Source organism: Larimichthys crocea, chromosome XVIII, assembly GCF_000972845.2.
Source record: "Larimichthys crocea isolate SSNF chromosome XVIII, L_crocea_2.0, whole genome shotgun sequence".
NCBI lineage: Eukaryota > Metazoa > Chordata > Actinopteri > Sciaenidae > Larimichthys > Larimichthys crocea.
In genome coordinates this window covers 3,476,005-3,497,908 of record NC_040028.1, presented here as the reverse complement: position 1 = coordinate 3,497,908, position 21,904 = coordinate 3,476,005, and the positions used below count along the sequence as shown (strand labels likewise).

The window sequence follows — 21,904 nt, the reverse complement described above, 5'->3', positions numbered from 1 at the left end:
GTAACAGATGTGATGTGATTTTTTCCAGACACGAGTATCGAGTACTGAGTATCTGTGAAGGTTTAAAAAAAAAAAAAAAAAAAACACTTTGCATTGCTCGGCAATAAGAGAGAGAAGAAGGCAGCGTTGCGTGCAACAGAAGCTAGGGTGCTATTCAGGCCAGAAACTTCAACCCAAACCAGTCCCAGAGCTTTTAAAAACTTTGGCGCAAACCTGACCTGAATTCAGCCTTTGAAAGTTGGCTCTAAAGACTCTGTGGCTTGCTCCCTCCCAGTGGATAGTACTTTCAATTGACTTCACACTTCTCGACGAAACTTCTGCATCCAATTCTCCACATGCTTCAAAGACTCTTCGGGTATCCACAGACCACTACTTCTGTGTCACGCTATTGCCTCCGCAGAGGCTCTGAAGCTCCTCTGGGTGCTGTGTGTTTAGCGTGATCGTATCTATCGTAGGATTTTGTATACATTGGCACTGCTTCTTCATGCTGTTTCGTGCCGTATGATGCGGCCGGAGAATCGGCGTTCGCCATCTTTTCTGTGGCATGTTTTTTCCTCTCAGCATGGGCCATAATGTAACATGTTCCCTGTGGGATATTGTCGAACCCATTCATCATCTTTGTTCTCGTACATTTATGCACAACATATGTCATTTAGTGTGAGTTCTCCATTCTATTTTCCCCTTCTGTCTGGAAAGCTCTTTGTAGACTAAAGCCTGCTTTTGTAAACTATCCTGCCTCCAAATTTGCAGTCTCTGTTTGTCAGCAGCCAAAACATGTATATAGAAAGCATGCTTTTCATGCTCATGAGCCAATGAGTCATCCCTGCGGATCTGGCAGATGCTCCACCTACTCTGTGCAGACAAACACTGTGTGCCAGTGTCATTACAGGGGCCGCCTTGACTCGGAGACAGAGGTGGCTGGGTTCAGATCTCTGCTCTTGCGATAAGGAATCCAAATAGAAAATGGTGGCATGAGGTAACCCCCCCCCCCTTTCCAACAATGAACGTCCTTAAGTCTGCTGCTCAACCCATGATCCATAGCAAATCAAGGTGGAAAAAATAGTTCTGAATGCTGGCTTTTGTCTCCTCTAGGCATTTCTTGAAAGTGAGATCAGGCCCGCTCTTCTCAGAAGGTACAGATCGGGTCTGAAGCCAGCAATCAAGTTTAGGCTGCATTCCCTGCAGACTATTCAGTGGCAGAGGAGGAAATTTTATAGCCTGTCATTAACCAAAGTTTCAGTAAAGAGGGAAAGTTAGGCAAAGATTCACAATTAGCAGCCTCGAACTGCAGATATGCTTTGGTGATAATTGACCTGGATACGTCGAAGCTAAGGATAATGTTATTAGAAGTGGCCTGCCAGATACAGATCATTAATCGGTTCCTCTTCTTGAAGCTGTTTACAGAGAACACTCCCACTTTCCAAGGCTTATCTATAAGGCTGTCATCATGTCTTATCTATTATCATAATCATATTATGGATTTTTTTAAAGGTCCCATTATGTGGAAGGTTTCCATTTTTTTTTATTATAAAGCAGGACTAGATGCTAAAGTAATACTATGAAAGCAGCAAAACACTCAGTCCACTGGGAAATACACACAGCTGGTTGTCATAAACTGTGCCTTTAAACAAGCTGTCAGGACTTCCACAGGGTTGTGATGTCACAACTGTACAGTCACTGCCCTCAGCTGTGCCCCAAAAACATAGCACAAAATGGCCAGTTTTTGTCTGAGCTCCAGAGGGAACTCTATTGAAATGTTTTCTAGTACTTATATACATCTATTATATATATATTATTGTATCAGAACTTCAAAAATAAAATAAAAAATAAATCAAATATGGGACCTTTAATTCCCATGTCTATCCAGGCCTCTTAAACTGTGCGTACTGCACAGACTGCATCTGGAGTCCTTGACCAGCAGCTGAGAGAACTGCAAACATGACAGACATACAATAAAATCACTGTTTTAGGGAGGTTGATCTACTTATAAACATACAGACTCATAATACTATCATAATGTTGTTTTACATAATTGTAAGAAACTCATACTCCTGAGACTTGTCATTCTTGTTCTTGACCTAGTTTCTCCTGGCAGGAATGAGCCTCAGTATATTTGAGATGGGTGGTTCCTTAAAACAGGTGAATAGTCCACAGTGGTGTTGTCTGTCGTCTGAGTTGCTCCCTTTCACTGACACTTGGTTTCGCTCCACTCCACTCCACCATGTGTGTCTGATTTGTGAGTAATGACATGTATCTCAAGAGTTTGTATTTTGCACTTGAGCCTGGGTGGTCTCAGACCCCTGCTGCCCCTAAAGTGAAAGTCAAACAGAGAAAAATAAAGCGGCTGTCATGGTAAAAACTGCTTTCCATTTTGACAAACTACACAAGTAACCAATGGAATGATTTGTGGTCACGTTGTATATTTTGCTTGCTGGTGAGTGTACTATTTATTCTGAGCTGGAGATTGTTTCTTTCAGAAAAAGACCCACACTGTTGTTTTCGTGTGTGTGTGTGAAGAGATAGAGAGTCGACCGGGTCTTCTTACGACCAAACCGACCGGTTTTCTACGATTTTCAAACAAACGCCACTACTTTATTTTCAGACAGATAGTTAGCAGCTAGCTGCCAAGCTAGTTGCCATGTACGAGCAATAAACAATCCGCCATGTGGAAACTTAACAGATTGTTTGACACTTATCACCTTAGTAAAGCATTCAGGCTGTTTGGTAACTCATCCCATCAGTCTTCGAAGCTAACATTACCTTAAGCTGCTAAATTGCTAGAGGCGTCAATGGTATTGTTCGGAAGTAATCCATCAAATAGCCTTTAAGAACTTTGACATTGTTCAAGTCTTACCAGCAGTTTATCTTATCTTAGTTTATCTCTATTATCATTTTTTGTATTTTTTAAATATTGTGCCAACTTATGCTATAAATTCATCTACAGGAAATAAACAGTGTGTCAACATCATGTTTTGTAATTCTTTTTATGGATGTGTAAACTTGACTACTGGATGTCCCGTCCACCACCACAAAGACTGAGAGTTCGATTCCCACTCCCAGATTTGTAGTGTATTTAGAAACAGATAGTTACAGATCTCCAAAAAGTTGGTCCTTTGAGCTTTTTGTGCCACGTGGTTCAGAATCATCTGGCAAGGCAGGTCAATCCAACTGCTATTTTCTGTTTCTGGACTGTAAATATTGTTTTAACAAAAATGGTCGTCAATGCCTCACGTGAGGCAACGGGGTTTAAGACCAGGATCTGATGTTCTGCTGACTCACCTGAACTGCAGTCTTTATTAGTTGCCTTCATGGTCGCCTCTTTCTTCCCAGAGTAGGTTGGAAGCTGTGTGGAACATTGCTAAAAGTTAAGATCATGTTGAACTGGCAAGTATCACTGAACCCCGCAACAGATGGCGCCCTGTCGCAGGGCCAAGTTAGCCAGGCCTGAGCTGAATCAGTCTTGATCCACAGTCTTAATCATAGCATATTTATGTCTTAAATAACCAGCTATGTTTTCTGTCTTTTTTACTCCACAGAAAGAAGACATCTGAAGGTAATGATGCCGTCAAATCAAACCCGTCAAAGCGCCACCGGGATCGGCTAAATGGGGAGCTGGACCGGCTGACGGAACTCTTGCCCTTTTCCGAGGACATTCGGTCACGTCTGGACAAACTGTCAGTCCTTCGCCTCAGCGTGGGATACCTGAGGGTCAAGAGTTACTTCAAAGGTGAGAACGAGCCAGTTCTGTATTTGTATCTCATAAAATTCCAGTTTTTAACGCACATCCTGATAACTCCGGGGCCACTGCAGGTGGGCCATGACCAGGGGAAAATGTTGAATGGGGGGCATCGACTTTTTAGGCTTCTGAAAGGGGTCATATCATAAAAAGTTTGAGAACCATTGCATTACATTGTGCTATATGAACTTCACACTACTGTCTCCATAGACACAAGCTTATTCAGAAGAACTGCATATCAATGTAGTTAATAGAAAACATGGTCGCCTTTTTGTTCTATTGGCACAGGAGTGTGGTTGGAACAGTTAGTGTTTTATAGTCTTTTTATTTCCCATCTAAGCATCAAGAAGCATTTATATAGATAAAGACATGTATGCAGTCTAGTTATGAAGAATTTATTAAAGCCCGATACATAGGAAAAAACATGTGCAGTACATTTGACAGCTGAGGCAAGAATTCGAAGCATGCTCCTGCATGTGTTTAGGAAACAAGACATCCTCCATACTTGTAACATTACTCTCTCTCTCTCACCAGCACAGACAATAGTCAGGATGAAAAAAAGAAAAAAAAAAAGATGAAATGTTTTCTTTATGATTCAAGCTCCTCACTGTAAAGCCGATTAATCTTGCAGGCATTCGGACTTTAAAAAACCAGATGAGTTGTGTAAGAGTCAATTATATGTGAGTCACACATGCAACATCTCCACCACCCGCAGATGATAGTTTTCTTTGAGTTAAACAGACATTTTAGTCGAGGTGTTGGCAGACGGCCTGCTGAGTAAGTTGCCTCTGGCTGCACTGACGTCGTTATAATTTATGAGTCTGTCTCTGTTGCTTTCTGGTAAATTTTCTGGCCACTGTATCATCTTGTAGTTATATTGGACATGTTGCACTCAGCCTCTCTCTCGGCAGATCTCAGATGGATTAGTGACTAATTTGCAAGCCAGCAAAAAAAAAAAGTAAAATTACATGTAATTTTTATTGACACGAGCATTTTTTCATCAAGGAAGCTAAAAGTTTGGCCTAAATGTGCACAAAAGTGTATTCTAACACCATGATAATATTGGGATTCGTCATTTCATGATCTTATTCTTTTTTATTTGGATGTTTTAGCGTTTCCTTTCAAGAAGTTTGTGGCTGCAGACTGCCATTTCCTTGTCAGTCGAGTTGTTTGCAGTGTGAACATCCAGTATGAATGGACAGGTTATGCAGTCAAAGGAGCTGTGACATTCCAGTACTGCTTGTTCTCACACCCTTTTGCCTACTTTGATGCTATGCAGGTGAGATAGGCTGAAGTTGCGCATTTATTTCAGATAGTAGATTCCATAAACTTTACAACTCTGACACTTCTATACCTGTAATAAACTTGCCCTCACCTTTAATGACCTGCTCTAAATAATGCTGCAATGTTTTCTTTCCTCTCGATAGACAGTTGCGATGAATATGTGGACAGTTCAGTATCTTATGGTGCATCTTAAACTCTTGTCTCAGAGACCAGGGAACGTAACTCAAATGTAGTTTCTTTAGTAACCATATAGTGTGTGTTTTATCATGAGAGACAAATGTTTATCAGCTTTTTATGATGTTTAAAGGTACAGTACTCTTCCAGATACTGAATTTGTTATTCAATCAGATAAATGGTTCGAACCATAAATAAAACTCATTAAACTGGTTTAGAGGGACAGTCCTGTCTCTGCAGAGGAAGTGGGGGAGAGGTGGAGGTTAGCAGAGCTGACATCCATCATGAACAACTCACTCTCACCTCCTGCATGAGACTGTGGCGGCCTTAAACAGCTCCTTCATAAACAGACTACTCCCACCATGTAAGAAGAAGAGCTACCACAGGTCCTTCATTCAACAGCTGTCGGACTCTTTTAACAGCAGCGTGATTTTGTGTAGCACTGTTTCACTGTTAGATCTCATTCTCTATACCTATATACACACATACCTATATATACATGTCATTTGAATTATACCATACCATCTTTCCAGGTAACATTTTCTTTGATATATATCGACAGCACATGTGGAATCTCAGTGGAATCACTCCTATCAAACAGCTGGTGTTCGACGTAAAAATGATGCTTTAAACCGATGCACCTGACATTTCTCACACATATAAACTGGCACTGATAAATGAGGAGCGTGCAGTGAGAACTCACACATACTTTAGATCCTGCAAACACGTGGCTATACAGTGCCAGACACATACTATAATACTAAGAGTGGAAATAGATTTTTCTTGTTTTTTTTCTTTGCCAGCTGCTGAGTTTTGATTTTAGTTGTGTTTTATGACTTTGACAGCACATTCAGTCCTTTACCGATTACAGCATACTACTCTCCACATTTAAGCCCCATTCTTCTTGTACTTCCCCACACACACTCGTCAAACATCATTTCCACTGTAGTGACATTTGCCTATACAAAAATCCAAAGAGGAAAGAGAAATGAAAGTGTTTTTCCCTGCACCGCTGGGTCAGCTATCTGCATTACCAGTATCCGGCCTTTCCAAAAATGAATTTCTCCACACCCAAAGAACACAGAGAACACGAAACTGCTGCTGCAGCTCGGTGTTGGGGGAACAAAAATGACATTCCTAATCATTCTTGGCCGTGAGTATGGTGTCGGATTTTCAAGGTTTGAGCACATTTCTGCATGGGAGCAGTCTTTGAGTAATTGGCTGACGTCTCTTCCACTTCGAGATGTTTATTGTTTTATTGTTTTAAAAAGTTGTTAGCAGGAAAGACAGAAAGAGGCTGAGGATAAAAAACAAAAAAAAAACAAGGGTTGAGACAGGTTCGAAGCATGTCACTAACAGAACATCCCTACAGTTTACATTGCTGTGAGAAAACTGGTTCATCACTGAGTCATGAATGGTTCAGTGTGTTCATAGGCCCTTTCATGACACTGACATCTGTGTTATTATGAGCACAAATAAACATATTCAGAAATGGGCTGCATCTTACTTATATTATTACCTCCTGTGCCTCTGGAGTTTGTCGAGTCCAATAAAATAATCTCGGCTTTGACAGAACATTTTAGTTACTAACTAGGAACAGTTAGTAAGGAGTTATTAATATATTGCACCGCAGACTGGAGTTTCCACCAACAGTAACAATCGACCAAGATACTCTTGTCTATTTGCACTGGCGTGGCTGACATGTGATACACAAATAACAGTACGTGCTGCTGGCCATGCCAACTCTTTCCGTGTGTTCTACGATGCTTTACTACGACTAAGTGTAAGAAAGGGGTCGGTTTTGTACCAATGACACAGCTCTTTGATAAGTGTACAATGGACTTTTACACACCATGGGCCTTAGCAGTCATTGACCCCGCTAAGATAATTCATATTGTGAATAAAAGCCTTACGGCACAGGGCTGGTGTTTACCGTGGTTTGTATTGATTGCAGCGCTCATAAATCTGGCAAGCACACTATGTGTTCAGTACAAGCCTCACGGTCACAAAGCTCATTTGATAATAATAGTCCTGTCTAAACAGACATAAAAGTAATCATGAGGATAGCTTTGTCGACACTATATTTGGCTCTGTACTGGTGGAGAAGTATTAAGGCTGCTGCAGAAATGATTAACGAGAGCTCTATTAATATCCCTAACCTATTTAAAGCTCTCATACTTACATTTTTCTGGCGATTCATTTGAAGTTTCGATACCCAAAATTTAATTTCTATGTTGTATCGATGGAAAGACGGATCGAATGGTATTCATACAGCACCCAGACCTGCTTAGTATTAAACATAATGGGAATCTCACTTTCTAAAATATTGGAGCTTTAAGCGGGTATTAAATCCGTCTAAAATATAGAGTGAAATCTGATTTAGATAATAGAGCTGGCAGATCTGGTGTCCAGATACAGATGTGTGCCATGATATAAGTTGATCATTTGTTCAATAAATGTGATTTATTTATTGTATTTGTTGTGTCATTATAACAGAAAGTGCACTGTTAGTTTACATGTGAATGCATGCATCCCTTTTCGCCCTGAAACAAACACACATTCACATGTTAAGGAAATGTAGGTAAAGGAATGAAGACAGACGGCACAGAGGCAGCATCGAATGATGAGGAAGCTTTAGAGGTATGTCTGAGGATGTTCTTGCTTACTCACTGATACAGTTTTATAGACGGGATGGCCTGAGTCACTGTCTAATCATTAGCCTTATCGGGACAGAGGTTACACAGAAGTCAAGTTATGAGAAGATAAACAAGTATTACAAGTCAGCACATGTTTCATCGAAAAGTTTTCTGAGAAAGTGGAGATAGCAAACACACACACACACACACAGTGAGTATGATAAGCCCTAAGCTTCGACCTAAAACCCAGGCTTATTTAAAACTGTATCAAGTTGTTCACATGAATTTGCACAAACTTTAGAAAGATAATAGCCGTATACAGTGATGATGATGATGATTCCAAACACAGTCTTTGCTATATTGTACATCTGCTCTGAGGGGTTATCCCAGACAAAAAATAAACCTGCAATGGCTGTTCAAGCAGAGACATGCCTAGAATTTAAGATAAGGATCCCGTAAATCGTTAGGTAAAAGAAAAGGCTTTGGAACAAAGAGCAGACATAAGCAATTCCAGGGGCTACGAGTAAGATTTAAAGACCCGGTAATGAAACAAGCTATTTACAGCTGCTTCAAAACGACAGATCTCTAGGAACGAGCTGGACTCCTCGCCTCATAGCGTGACTTTATGAGCCAGTACTGGATATTTTGAAAGGCTTGTGGCTCACTGCTGCTGACATATTTGTGTGACGCTGTTAGAAATTTGACAAAAATGTGGACTGGCTTTCCAAGCTCATTGAAAACATCCAGGGCCTGTTAGCAATCATAGTTGATGTGGTAACACCATATTATGTGCTATAATTTGATATAATTTGGTATTCGGGATGTATGAACCATGTATGCACAAACCCATACACATGACACAAGTGTAGCAGAGGGAACGAAGAGGTAAGAAGGATATTTTCGAAGTTCTGGCAAACATTTGCAGCTTGGAGGAGAGAGCATCTGTGTGGTGAAGCGCAAGTCTTGTTTGTTATTCAATCCTGATTGCTTCATTATGAGGATTATCTTTTTAGAAAGACGTGTTTTACTTGTACGTGCCCCTAAAACCTCCAGCATAATTCACCTGTCAGCTCAGCATCATAATATCCGAGAAGAGGACATATTACCGGGGTGACAGATGTTGCCTGTTGGCTCTTGATTCCTGACTCGCCTTTCAGTCTATCGTGCGAATGCAAACAACCGCTGGGAGACAGATTTAATCATGTTTTCATTTTTTTTTCCAACTTCCATTCTTTGGAAGGTTTGTTCACTCTGTCTCTCCAGCTCTCACAGCGTTACATCTCCACTTTTCATGGTTTCCGAGTTTGCCGGAGCTGAGCTCCCCACCGACATTTAGAGACTTCCAGAGAACGCTGTCGTTTGTTTATGTTTTTGTACCAAAATCAGCTGTCGTCCCACTCCAAGTCTGAATGGGGGATCAGAAACATGAAATGTACTATCACATTTATTTAAGGACTACGATTCAGATGTGATTTTTATCCAGGACAGTAAATTAGCTCTTTGTATTATATCTGATCGTTCTCTCCATCCACCAACAGTTTCAACATCTCAGGGCTAAATATAGACACCTCGTAGGAGGGAAAGTTGGTATTTCTGCTTCAAACTGTTGCCTTACATGATTCCTTCTTTCTGAGAGTGTTGTCTGGCCGTGATAAGAATCATTTTAGTGTTATGATATGCGAGGCACGCCCGACACAGCAACCTGTGCCCAGGTAAAAACCACAGACATTACTTTTCAAGCAGATGAAAAAGAGCCCAGACAGCCATAAATAGCTCAATGTTGATTAAAGAAACAAATGCCCCCAGACTCCACTACTGCACCAAAACACACATTGTGTCTTGAATAGTATATAATCACTGTTTATTTTGATCACCGAGGTCTGCCCGTGGGTTTTGTGCTGCAGCACACAAACCTTTTCAAACCTACAGGGCTGGCTCAAGGCTGAATGAGGCTCTAAACAAGGTGTGATGACTAGCAAACACAGCAACTACAACTGATAAAATTCATACACGGGAAAAAAAATACCTGAAATGTGTTCATATGTTACGTACAAATCTATGTAAAAATAGGATTTTGTTAAAAACACTTTGAATCCATAACACCTGGCTACTTTAAGAGTGTCTGTATATGCGTCATAAGCCTTGGGCTGTCTGTGCAAACCTCTGTTTTCCATTCAAAGCTGCTCTTTCCTTCTTTTCTTTGACATGAATAGATGACACTCTTGTCTGATCGTGAAAAAAAAATTTGTTTCCTTCCCCTAAAGTCATGGAAGTAAGCGGGGACATTAATCAAAAGACTAATGGGAGGTTGAACCTATGGCCCGAGTGGCTCAGCTCATTGGCCGTTATTTGTTGCAAGCGCCGCTCTTTCCTGCACATCTGCGTGAGAACAGAGATCTCTGTACAGGATCTACTGGAACTAAATGTTTTCAAATCAAGATAATATTCCCCTATGCATTGCTGGCATGCTTTATACTCTCTCTGAATCTGGCAGACTTCCAACCTGTGACAGCATTTCCTTTCTCTCTCTCTCTCTCTCTCTCTCTCTCTCTCTCTCTCTCTCTCTCTTTCTCTCTCTCTCTGTCAGTGTGTCCATACAACTCCATACAACATGCTTAGACTTGAAAGCAGACACGGCGCACACAGGTTATTTTAGTTCAGCTTCAAACATTTTTATTTTCTTTTTTTCTTTTGGTTTAGCTTTAGTTTTGTTTTGAATTGTTTGTGTGATTTTCAATCACCAGTTGACATATGCATATACAAAAGTCCACAAACTAAACACTAGCTATAGAGAGGGCGCTTTGCGTCCTACTTACTTGCGTCTCATTCTCTCAGGCTCAAACAGAAGTCTGTGAAGACTTCTGTTTTGTCAGAGTTAAGTCGAAGGAACATCTGATTAACATCCTGTACGTTATAGCTGCCAGGCAGTCTTGTAGAGAAAAGATCTGACTGAGGTTATTAGACTTAAAGGAGATGTAAAGCTGGGTATAGTCTGCATAACAGTGATAGGAGAGGGTGTGTGGAGGGGGTTGCATCAGCAGCTACACCATCAGGTGCCATTAAATCCTATTCACTGCCACTACTTTATATTTGACCTTGTTTTTCTTCTCTCTAACTCGTTCGCCTCAATAGTTAGGCAAGAAAAACTCCAGACCCCTCAGAGTTCTTTGGATTTCACTTAATTGCCCCATGATGAAAAGACGTCAAATCCTTTAAATGCCACCTCATTCCCAGAGTGACAGGGATGTTTGCCTGGAGTAAAGCATGCATCAAAAGCATGCTCTGCGTTTCCCCAATCCGATAATGGCCTATTTTCTGAAACAGGAAGCTGCAGTATGATGCTGAAAGCGGCCTCCCTTGGTGTCAAATTACAACTTGGCTTGAAAAGAGTTTGAAAGTATTAGAAGACCCTTTCAGGGCAGCGGAAAAATTGTATGAGTGTGTGTCACTACTGTTCTGTACATTTTCAGGGCTGTTTTAGCCAACAATAGAGAGCCATAAATGTTACATTCTCTCCTATCCTATAGTAATCACATGTCAAAGACAAACGACTACTTATTACAGAGACCTGCGTGTTCTATTCTTGATACCAGTACTTCTGGCTTAGTTGTGACCGAAAACAATATTGTCAGCTCAGCTGTTGTTTACAGGACGTTACTTCCCCACTCACATATTTAATCATATACACAGTGTTTATATAGGCCTGGTTTGAGCTGAATGACTGAATGGAACGGAAGAATGGAAAAAAAGAACGCTCATGTCTAGATGATAACCCTAGATTTGCAAACGCATGCACTTAATTCAGCGCAGTAGTGCTCGTCACTGCAATGGCAGGAAGATGCTTCAAGTTTTGTCAACATGGAATATGAGAAGGAAACCAAGACTGAATTTGTTGCTTTAAAGAGCAACAAATTGCTCGAAAAACATTTCAACAATGTCTTTTGGAAATTGGGTACAGGGTGTAAAGTGTGGAAAAGCTGAATGAATGAGTTGTATTTTCAATTATGAGATCAGGATTTGTGTCCTGTGTAAAGCCAAAATTCAATGAAGCTTTTATATTTTCAGTCCTAATCAACTCAGTATTTCCAGGTTTTTGTTTTCCTTTTAATTTTCAGGTTTCAGTCTAGTTTGGTTAGGTTCAGGAACAGCTCATAGTTTTGGTTAGTCAGCTTTGACTTTTGGTTAAACGGGCCATGAAGCAGCTATATCTCTAAAAGAAATCTACTCCCACCTGCAGCAACAACGTGTACAAATCTCACGACTATCAACAGCAAGACCACCAGAGCAGAATGAGAATTAATCTGGCTTTAGTGTCTATTCACACTTAAACGTGTTAATTCTGCCTCATCTATCTGCAGCACATCATATCAAACAATATGACTGATATGAACAAAAAAACGATTGTGCCAAAATATTTTAATCACATGGTGAGCAGCCCTTTCCTGTTCTGTGAAAGCGTTGTTTGATGTTGGTGGGAATCTTTGTTTTTCTTCCTTCACTGCCTCCCACCAACTTACAGGCATGTCTTTCCAAACCTGTGGTCAAACTCCTGGCCAAGTGTCACTGAACATATTTCTCCTGCAGCCACATGAGCAACTCTGCAACGCCATAAACTGCTAACTCTGAGGACAGGGAGGGAGAAGACAATGCACAGTTCATCACCGTGGAAAGGAAAACCAGTGTGGAAACAAAGAGGCTCTATTACTCATGCAAACACTAAAGAAAGAAAGAAAGAAAGAAAGAAAGAAAGAAAGAAAGAAAACATCAGGGATGGTTGTGGATTATCCAGATTTGGGCTTGCAGTGGCATGGTCTGTGTTTGCCTGTCTATGTTTTGCTGAAGCAGTTGTAGGTTTCTGTGTGTGCATGCATGTCTTAGTAATATTTGAATTTTCCTCTCTCTGCTGGTTTGTTCAGACATTTCTGTTCCTGAACTGCTCGCACATGTATAACTCAGATTTTATGCTAATAGCGGTTGTTTGCATGTGAGCCCTGCAGCTCTGTGCGGTAAAGATGTGTGACTGTCAGACAGTGTTTACGCAAACGCCCGGACCTGCACAGCCTGAGTTTTAGCTGTGGGGTGTGGAGGATCTAATGTGTCTGAGTTTAAAGGGGGAGTGTTCAGAGGCCCCTTCCCTCCTTAAAGAAGTTGCGTGACAGGACTGCACGGACGGGCTGGGAGAGGCCATATCCTGGGATTTTCCTGTAGTGGCCGTCCAGATAAGGGAAGCGTTCTTGTTGGCTGTTGCTTACAATAACCCCCCAGAGACAGATCCAAGAGGACCGAGTGTGTATGCGTGTGTTGTTTCTGTGTGTTATGTGTGTGCAGGCTGCCAGATCAGTTCTCCAGCAATGAGAAAACCTGTCTTCTGGCGAGGGACCAACAATCGCAGCTCGACTGGAGCCAGATAGCCAGCGTCGCTTTTTCTCTCTGCCGCTGCACACCCGTGACCTCACATTCATATTATTTATAGATCTGTAAAAGAGTCTTATCTCGTGCGATAACCAGTTGTCAGAACGTAACATGAACTCAAGTGCTGTCACAGCCATGACAAACTGCTCCTCAGATAATTTATACTTTTATTTGCATGGTTTTGCATCGTATTGTATCGTATATTAGACCCAAAGCTTTGCAGCACAAGTACATTCAAGGTTTTTCCACATGAGAACAACTGCATAACTGTTCTGAATTTGAGCAGCAGTCTAAACATGATATGACATCATTATGGACTGCCCAGAGAATAATGGACAGTGATGTGTTTGATACACAGCACTGGCAGCAGATGCAAAGGTAGAACCAAAACAAACAAGTGCAACTCAAAGTTGTTGCTGCAGGCTGTCATTCCATGTGCACATGCCGATATGAATTAAGTAAGTGATGAAACTTCAGCCTATGCTGCAAGTTTGCAACAAAAGTAGCTCATACACTATCCTAATATAAAAACACAACAGAGCGTTGACAGGCCAGTTCAGACAGCCTGGAAATGGTTGTCTGAACTGGCTTTGTTCTCTCAGCAGCTCAAACGATAGTGGTGTCTTATTACTTCAGGTTTTTCAATCACAGGACCTCTTAAGTGGTGCTGATTGAGGTGGGGATCACTTGATCGGTTTGGGTACGCTCACATAAGTGCCTCAAAAGTGGCCTAATAATTAAGTCTGAAAGCAACGACTGTTTTCACTGTGTTCAGTGTATAAGATTTAGAGGGATCCATTCATGGAAAATGGCAGAAATCAAATATAGAAAAAAGTATATTTCATGGAAAATGGCAGAAATCAAATATAGAAAAAAGTATATTTTCAGCATATAATCACTTAAAAATATACATGTTACATGTAGTTTCTTTGGTATGTGAGGCAAAAAATATTCAGTTGGTTGCAATCTGCAAACTCACCACTAGATGTCACTAAATCTAAAACACACTGGACTTTTAATCAGTCCATCATTTTGAGAAAATGGTGGAATGATCTCCCAAAGCCCAGGAAGCCAGAAAATATTCACATCTAAGAAGCTTATATCAGAGAATTTGGACCAACAGTCGCAGCTCGACTGGAGCCAGATAGCCAGAGACACTTTTTCTCTCTGCTACTGCACGCTTGTGATCTCACATTCGTATTATTTATAGTTCCATAAAAGAGTCTTATCTTGTGCGATAACCAGTTGTCAGAACGTAACATGAACTCAAGTGCTGTCACAGCCATGACAAACTGCTCCTCAGATAATTTATACTTTTATTTGCATGGTTTTGCATCGTATTTAGAACCCAAGCTTCGCAGCACAAACACGTTCAAGGTTTTTCGCATGAGAACAATTGCATAACTGTTCTGAATTTAAGCAGCAGTCTAAACATGATATGACATCATTATGGACTGCCCAGAGAATAATGGACAGTGATGTGTTTGATACACAGCACTGGCAGCAGATGCAAAGGTAGAACCAAAACAAACAAGTGCAACTCAAGGTTGTTGCTGCAGGCTGTCATTCCATGTGCACATGCCGATATGAATTAAGTAAGTGATGAAACTTCAGGCTATGCTGCAAGTTTGCAACAAAAGTAGCTCATACACTATCCTAATATAAAAACACAACAGAGCGTTGACAGGCCAGTTCAGACAGCCTGGAAATGGTTGTCTGAACTGGCTTTGTTCTCTCAGCAGCGCAAACGATAGTGGTGTCTTATTACTTCAGGTTTTTCAATCACAGGACCTCTTAAGTGGTGCTGATTGAGATGGGGATCACTTGATCGGTTTGGGTACGCTCACATAAGTGCCTCAAAAGTGGCCTAATAATTAGGGCTGAAACCAACAACTGTTCACTGTGTCCAGTGTATAAGATTTAGAGGGATCCATTCACGGAAAATGGCAAAAATCAAATATAGAAAAAGTATATTTTCAGCATATAATCACTTAAAATATACACGTTACATGTAGTTTCTTTGGTATGTGAGGCCAAAAATATTCAGTTGGTTGCAATCTGCAAACTCACCACTAGATGTCACTAAATCTAAAACACACTGGATTTTTAATCAGTCCATCATTTTGAGAAAATGGTGGAATTATCTCCTAAAGCCCAAGAAACCAGAAAATATTCACATCTAAGAAGCTTATATCAGAGAATTTGGACATGTTATGTCTCATACTGATTAGTCAATTATGAAAATAGCTAAGGAATAATTAAATAGCAGAAAACTGATGATTGATTAATCGAAGAATTGTGATAGCTTTGCTAATAATATTAACAGAGAATAAACATGTTTTCCTTATGTCAGATTTGAACATGCCAAGACAAATGAAACAAGTCCTCCTCTAAATGAATAATCAACACTGCACTATACATCTGGAATGTGTAAAAGAGACAACATACAGTGTGTCCTCGGGCAAGATGTAAGATTTGATGCTACCGTCATGTGACAGGTAAACAATATAAAAGAGCCATTGTCTGTTCCCCGGCACTGTGCTGCGTATACAGCGACAGATCTGCACTCAGAGATCAGATATTCGTTAAAACCAACAAGCGTGTGTGTCCGCTTTGTGCTTTCATACCTGACAAATGAGACTGCGGCACTCGGAGTCAGCGATGACTGATAAGAAGCAGGTCGAAGAAAAGATCAACGGTCGAGGAGATAAAAAGTGGTTTCCATTTACCTCATTAAAATGACAGTTTTAGCTTGAATCATGGGTTTTTAATCGTGGTGTAGAAATGAGCTGTCATAGGCTGATAATAGTAATAACAGACGAGAGCATTTCTGGATTATATCAAGCCTGCAGCTTTGTGAAGTGCCATTTTTCAACCTTTCAACTACAAAAAAAATTGAAAACAGAAAATGCTGATGCATAGAAGTTACTGTTATGTTTTTATAGTGTTATGTTTTCAAAAATATTTCAGACTATCCAAGGTCAGGGGAAGTGTTGGCTTGCACTGTTTGGCTGCACAATATGAGGTTTAGGCAAATAGACAAACAAGTTTAATTATGTCTTCTAAACCAAATGATTACTAACCAAGTGAAGAGAGTCAGCTGAGTTGGAAATTGTAAAATTTTGCACTGATCTGTGCACATGCAGTCATTAAGATAACATGGTTTAAATGTGGATCTGTGTCCAATCAGTGATCATTGACTGTAGTCTCTGCCATAATTGATGAATCATTTTGAGGCATAAAATGTCCAAATTTTCTGATATAAGCTTCTTAAATGTGAATATTTTCTGGCTTCTTGGGCTTTGGGAAACACTGATCAATGTTTCCCACCATTTTCTCAAGTGATGGACTGATTAAAGGTCCAGTGTTTCTGAAATTTAGTGACATCTAGTGGTGAGTTTGCAGATTGCAACCAACTGAGTATTGTTTACCTCATGTACCAAACTACAGCTGCGAAAAACACAAAAGGCCCTATCGAGAAGCAGTATGTGCTGAGATCTGGAAATGCTTCATCCTCATTAAAGTCCAGTACAGAATGAATAATAGAACAAAAGCATTTCGAAATGTTCCCTTTAACACCCACAGGGGTCTACTGAAGTCCTTCATCAGCTTACGTTCTGATCATGTTTGCTTTCACTCACACAGAGTCAGTTTTACCTGTCAATCTCACCTCCGCTGACCCCTCTTCTCCTTTGTCACCTTGTGTGCAGCGACCATGAAGAACAGTAACAACAGTCTGATGTTGACCCGGAGCGAATGGGAACAACATGGACACGGCCGGCTCTCTGAGGGGGACTTGCTGCTGCCAGGTACGAAACAAGTTCACTGCATGGGGGGAAACAACACCCATTAAACTCTCCTTATTTTATCCTAATGCTTCTGTAACCTGACATGTTGAGGACTGTTACTTTACTGCAAGGAGCAAATACTGTAACCTTTAGGTGAATATGAAATAACTATAACTATAACCTCCTACAGGTGGTAAATATTTTAGAACCACCAGCAACACAGCTGTCACAGAGGTAATGATGCTTCCAGGGTTTTGGGTCATTATTGAGGCCAAATGAGTTCAAAATGAAAGCTGGCCACATAAATCAGACAGCAGCATGCACGCTGTACACCCCTTACAACAATATGCAACCAAATTCCATGAGTGAAGCTACCTTTAGTCCTCTCAGGACAGGTTGTTGTTGTAATTCCATAAAACATTACACAGAGCTTCATTAGAAAGAAAGGAGGGGCGGTCGGTAGCATGGTGGGTTAAGCGGCCGCCCAGTGTGTGGAGGCTACAGTCCTCGCTGCAGCTGGCCCCGGTTCGAATCCCGAATCAGACTGCCATTTACTGCGTGTCACTCCCCCTCTCCCTGCTTCTTGTCTGTCTTCAGCTATCCTATCATAAAAGGCCAAAACAATAATCTTTAAAAAAAAAAAAGAGTGACAGATGAAAGCCGGGCACTCAAAAATAGCATAACCCTTTAACAGTTTCAGAAAAAGCTGCTGCTGCTTCACACCGTGACCTGACTGATAAGTGAACAGCCCGGGGCAAGCAGGTGCATTAATGCAGTCAAACAGTGTTGATGTGTGCACTAATCGTGTTGGTTAGAGCTAATCCGGTCTATCCATCATGCAGGAAGTCATGACAGTGGAGTCTGTTCATCCAGGTGCCTTTTGCCAAAGCTCTGCACGCTTTGTGGTCCTTTATAAAAAAAAAAAAAAAACCCTGAGCTTTTCCAGCGGCCCTGCGCCTGTTTTATTCACACTCGCCGGTCAGGTATGTTTTCACACTTTGTTCTGCGTCGTGATCACAACAGGTGATTATGTAACACAAAGGGGGCTTTGAGAAGCAACAGCTGTTGACGTTATTTGGGATTATAACAAGGCAGATTTACTTTCACAGCTGCAAAATGGATAGTAGTTTAGTCAGAGTTTTATGTAGCCATTTAAACGTTCCAATCGTGGAAGCAACTGTGAGCTGTCCTCGTACCACCCACCCTGACCTCTACTCTCTACTGCTGCAAACACCACAACTTGTGACCACCTTCCAAATGTAAAAAAGCAAAACTGTTCATCCATAGTGAATTATTTTATAGCGTGTTTAGCATGTGTCCTGTTTGTGAGGGATTTGTGTCCACATGTGCGTACCTAACATGTATGCATCTGCTTATGAAAAGTCTGTGAGCGCTGACCGGCTGTCTGTTCCCCCGTACAGGCACTGAACGGGTTGCAGTGGTGGTCACATCGGAGGGATTGTGTTTTATGTCTCTCCACAATCAAGGACTACCTTGGCTTTCATCAGGTGAGTAAAGGGAAATTAAAAAAAAAAAGATTTTCGTGCCCAAACACTTTCTGTTAAGATTTGGTGTGGTTCTCTTTGAATCATCAGTGATGATGTGATGATGATGATGTTCTCTCCTCTGCCCTGCAGTCGGACGTGGTTTATCAGAGTGTGTTTGACCTCATCCATACGGACGACAGGGCCATGTTCAGGGAGCAGCTTCACTTTGCTCTCAACCCCCCAGCTGCTGGTGCCGGTGGAGATGGTAAGAACTGGAAATGAAAAATCATTCTTTGGATTCAGGTTTTGACATGAGGTCAGTCCCCACGCCTCTGTGGGAATAAGATATGGATTTGACAAAAGCAGAGGCTCATGGTTCAGGTAAACGGCTCTCATGTGTAATGTTTAATCTCTACCTGTTGTTAGGTCTGCAGAGCTGTGGTAATGTGGTGAGTACAGTCCTGAGCAGCTTCCACCAGAGAACTCATCCTTTCTGGAGAGGAGCTTTGTGTGTCGCTTTCGCGTGCCTCCTGGACAACTCCTCCGGCTTCCTGGTAAGTAATATTTGAAGTTCTATCTTTACTGGGTGCAATATGTCTTTATCTTTTTGTTTGAATTGAAACTATAGAGGGCTATTGTAAGAAAGTAACAGTATAAAGTAATAGTCTTTTGGACCTTTCAAAAATTGAGTCAAATTTCCCTTCATCATCCCCCCCGACTTACTCATCTCTAATATTTACCCAAATCAGGCTCTGAAGTTCCAGGGGCGACTGAAGTACCTCCACGAGCCAAGAATTTCAAGGACAACGGGACCTGTAACAAACCTCAGCTAGCGCTGTTTGCCGTTGCCGTGCCGGTCCAGCCTCCGGCCATTGTGGAGATCAGAGCTAAATTGCTCCTCTCAAACCAGCACAAGCTGGATTTCACACCCATGGGTATTGACAGCAGGTGCTACAGACACTTTCATTCTTCTTTTTCTATTTACAAAATTCCAGAAGTCCTAACTCTGGCTGTTGATGAATCACTTGAAGTTTTATTCCATCCTCTTTTGTCTCTGTGCGGGGGAAGGTTATCTGGTTATTCAGAGATCGAACGTGCATGAAAGGCTCCGGATACCAATTCATCCACGCAGCGGACATGATGCACTGCGCTGACAAACACTTGCAAAGTACGTCAGCAGTTTTGACATGACTTTTTATACAGTTGCCTCTTTTTTTTGTTCTCCCCATACTACTTTTAAGAAAAACTTTCCATTTCTTCTAAAGCGCTAAAGAATGTGCTGAAGAAAGTGTAACGGGAAAAAAGATGAACATATCAAGGAGTATTACTGATGAGCTCTCATTGGTGTGTTGTTCTTGTCTTTTTTATCTCAGTGATTAAAACAGGAGAGACCGGTCTGACTGTTTTCAGGTCCTGAGTAAGTCGGGCAGCTGGGGTGGGTGAAGTCCAACGCCAAGCTCATCTACAAAGGAGGAAGACCCGAGTTCATCATTGCATATCAGAAAGCTATAGTGTAAGTGATGGATCCTATCAATGCTTGCTAAAATATGAAAATGAAAGAAAAAGGACACCCATAACAGGAAATGCTCAACAATGTTTCTTACTGAGCTCGTCTAATTTGGTCTGTTCCAGCAACTCCGAGGGTGAGGAGTATCTGCGTCAGAGGGAGCTGCAGCTCACCTTCAGCGTCATGACAGGAGAGGCCGTCCTCTATAACACCGGCACCACGGTGGATGTCGCCCAGTTCAATTCAATAAACTGTTCGGCGACACGGACACACACAACGACGTGGTCCCCGGCTCTTTGGTCGACTGCTTCCTGAAACAGGACGAAGCGGTCTACAACCAGACAGTGGACACCCCCTCACCTTTGGACCAGTTGTTTAATGAGAGCCGGGCCCTGGTCACCGTTCCTAGTGACGCGTGGCAAGAAACGGGGCCTACAGCTCCAACAGGTGCCCCTGTGGTGAGAAAGAGAGGCCAAACAGTCAGCGATAACGATGATCGACAACTGGAAAAAATGGCTCAGAACGGGGACTTCTGCACGGTGTTGCAGAATCTGGACATCAGCGATTCGGAGCTGAGGGAGTGGGAAACCGCCATCAAGAGATTAAGTCAGGATGAGATTCAGCAGAGCAATGTCAGCTCGGAGCTGGACAGCATCCCACCAATGACATATTCGATTACATTGATACTGTTTTGTCAAGGAGAAGGAAGAAAACTGCCGCGCAGCCCCCAGCTGCCTCACGGCGGGCAACAGAGATCAGCAGGATCCGTTCGGTCAGGCTGCGCAGCTCTCGGCTAGGGGAGAGCTGTTTGAGACGCCGAGCCCTGATCCTGCTTACTCTCTGATGAATGGCGTCTACGCTCACCAGCAGGATACCATGAACGGGATCACGGGGCAAAACTTAACAGAGCCCGCGCAGGTGTTCAACGGCACCCAGAAACTCTCACACCACGCTCCCCTGATCACACAGGCCGAAAACAACCTGCCCACTGTTCAACAACGCAGCTCCAGGACATTTTCAGCGCGTCTATAGAGCTCCCAGAGCTCACTGTGCCTGACATGTCAGCCCCTTTCAGTCCTTTGGGCAGGCATCTCTCAGGCACATGGGAGTTTTCGGGACAGACACAGTCCAGCCCACTTCTGATGTGTCCTCAAAACAATTTGCAAGCTCCTGAAATGGCAGCGAATGGACAGTTACTACAGAGCTCGAAACAGCCAAGCAATGTAGCACCCGCGGTGTAACGGACGTTTTGCGCCACTGATTCCTGCAATGGCTTTATTCCTCTAACGTGCCTAATATTCAGATTCCCTTTCCGCAGCATGTCTGCAAGGAAGCCCCCCCCTGGAAACGCACAACCACCAGGTTCGGCAGTGGCCACAGAGCCAGCAGCAGAAGCTGCCTCCCGCTGGCATCGTGCAGAACGGACATGAGCTGATGCCAGCATGCCACAGCCAAACTCCAGGAGGCCAAACATTCCCACGTGCTGGCCTTTTGCCAAGGAGTGTCACCGGACTGAACCACAGTCAGCTGGGAGGGCTGGCGTGTGGCCAGGCAGCTACTCAGAGCAGCTGCATGTTTGACCAGCACTCTTCTTCCAGTCCAGCAGGAGGCGACATTCTGACTCTGTCGAGGTCTTTGGGCTTGCGGCCAGGTGGCACTACTCTGGATCAGAGTCCGCCTCCAGGTTTGTGTTATTTCCAGTGGAACCACAGCAAGCCCGTGGTAGGAACATCAGCCATCAACCAGCAGAACGCCAACATCAGTCCTCTGAGCGCCCCGCCCAGTATGTCCTCCTCGGAGCACACGTTCAACATTCAGCACTACCCGGAATGTCACAGACAGACACAAGTCAACATGTCCCACTCTGGGTTGGATAATTT

General features: G+C 42.3%; 1 protein-coding gene across 1 annotated transcript in view; it reads left to right on the top strand.

Moving 5' to 3' along the window:
- LOC104924857 (aryl hydrocarbon receptor) overlaps nt 1-21,904 on the top strand; it is a 32,797-nt gene that overhangs the window by 3,168 nt on the left and 7,725 nt on the right. The window contains exon 2 of the mRNA XM_019277071.2: nt 3,537-3,727. Coding sequence (XP_019132616.2) covers nt 3,537-3,727 — 191 coding nt within the window. The remainder of the gene's footprint in view (nt 1-3,536; nt 3,728-21,904) is intronic.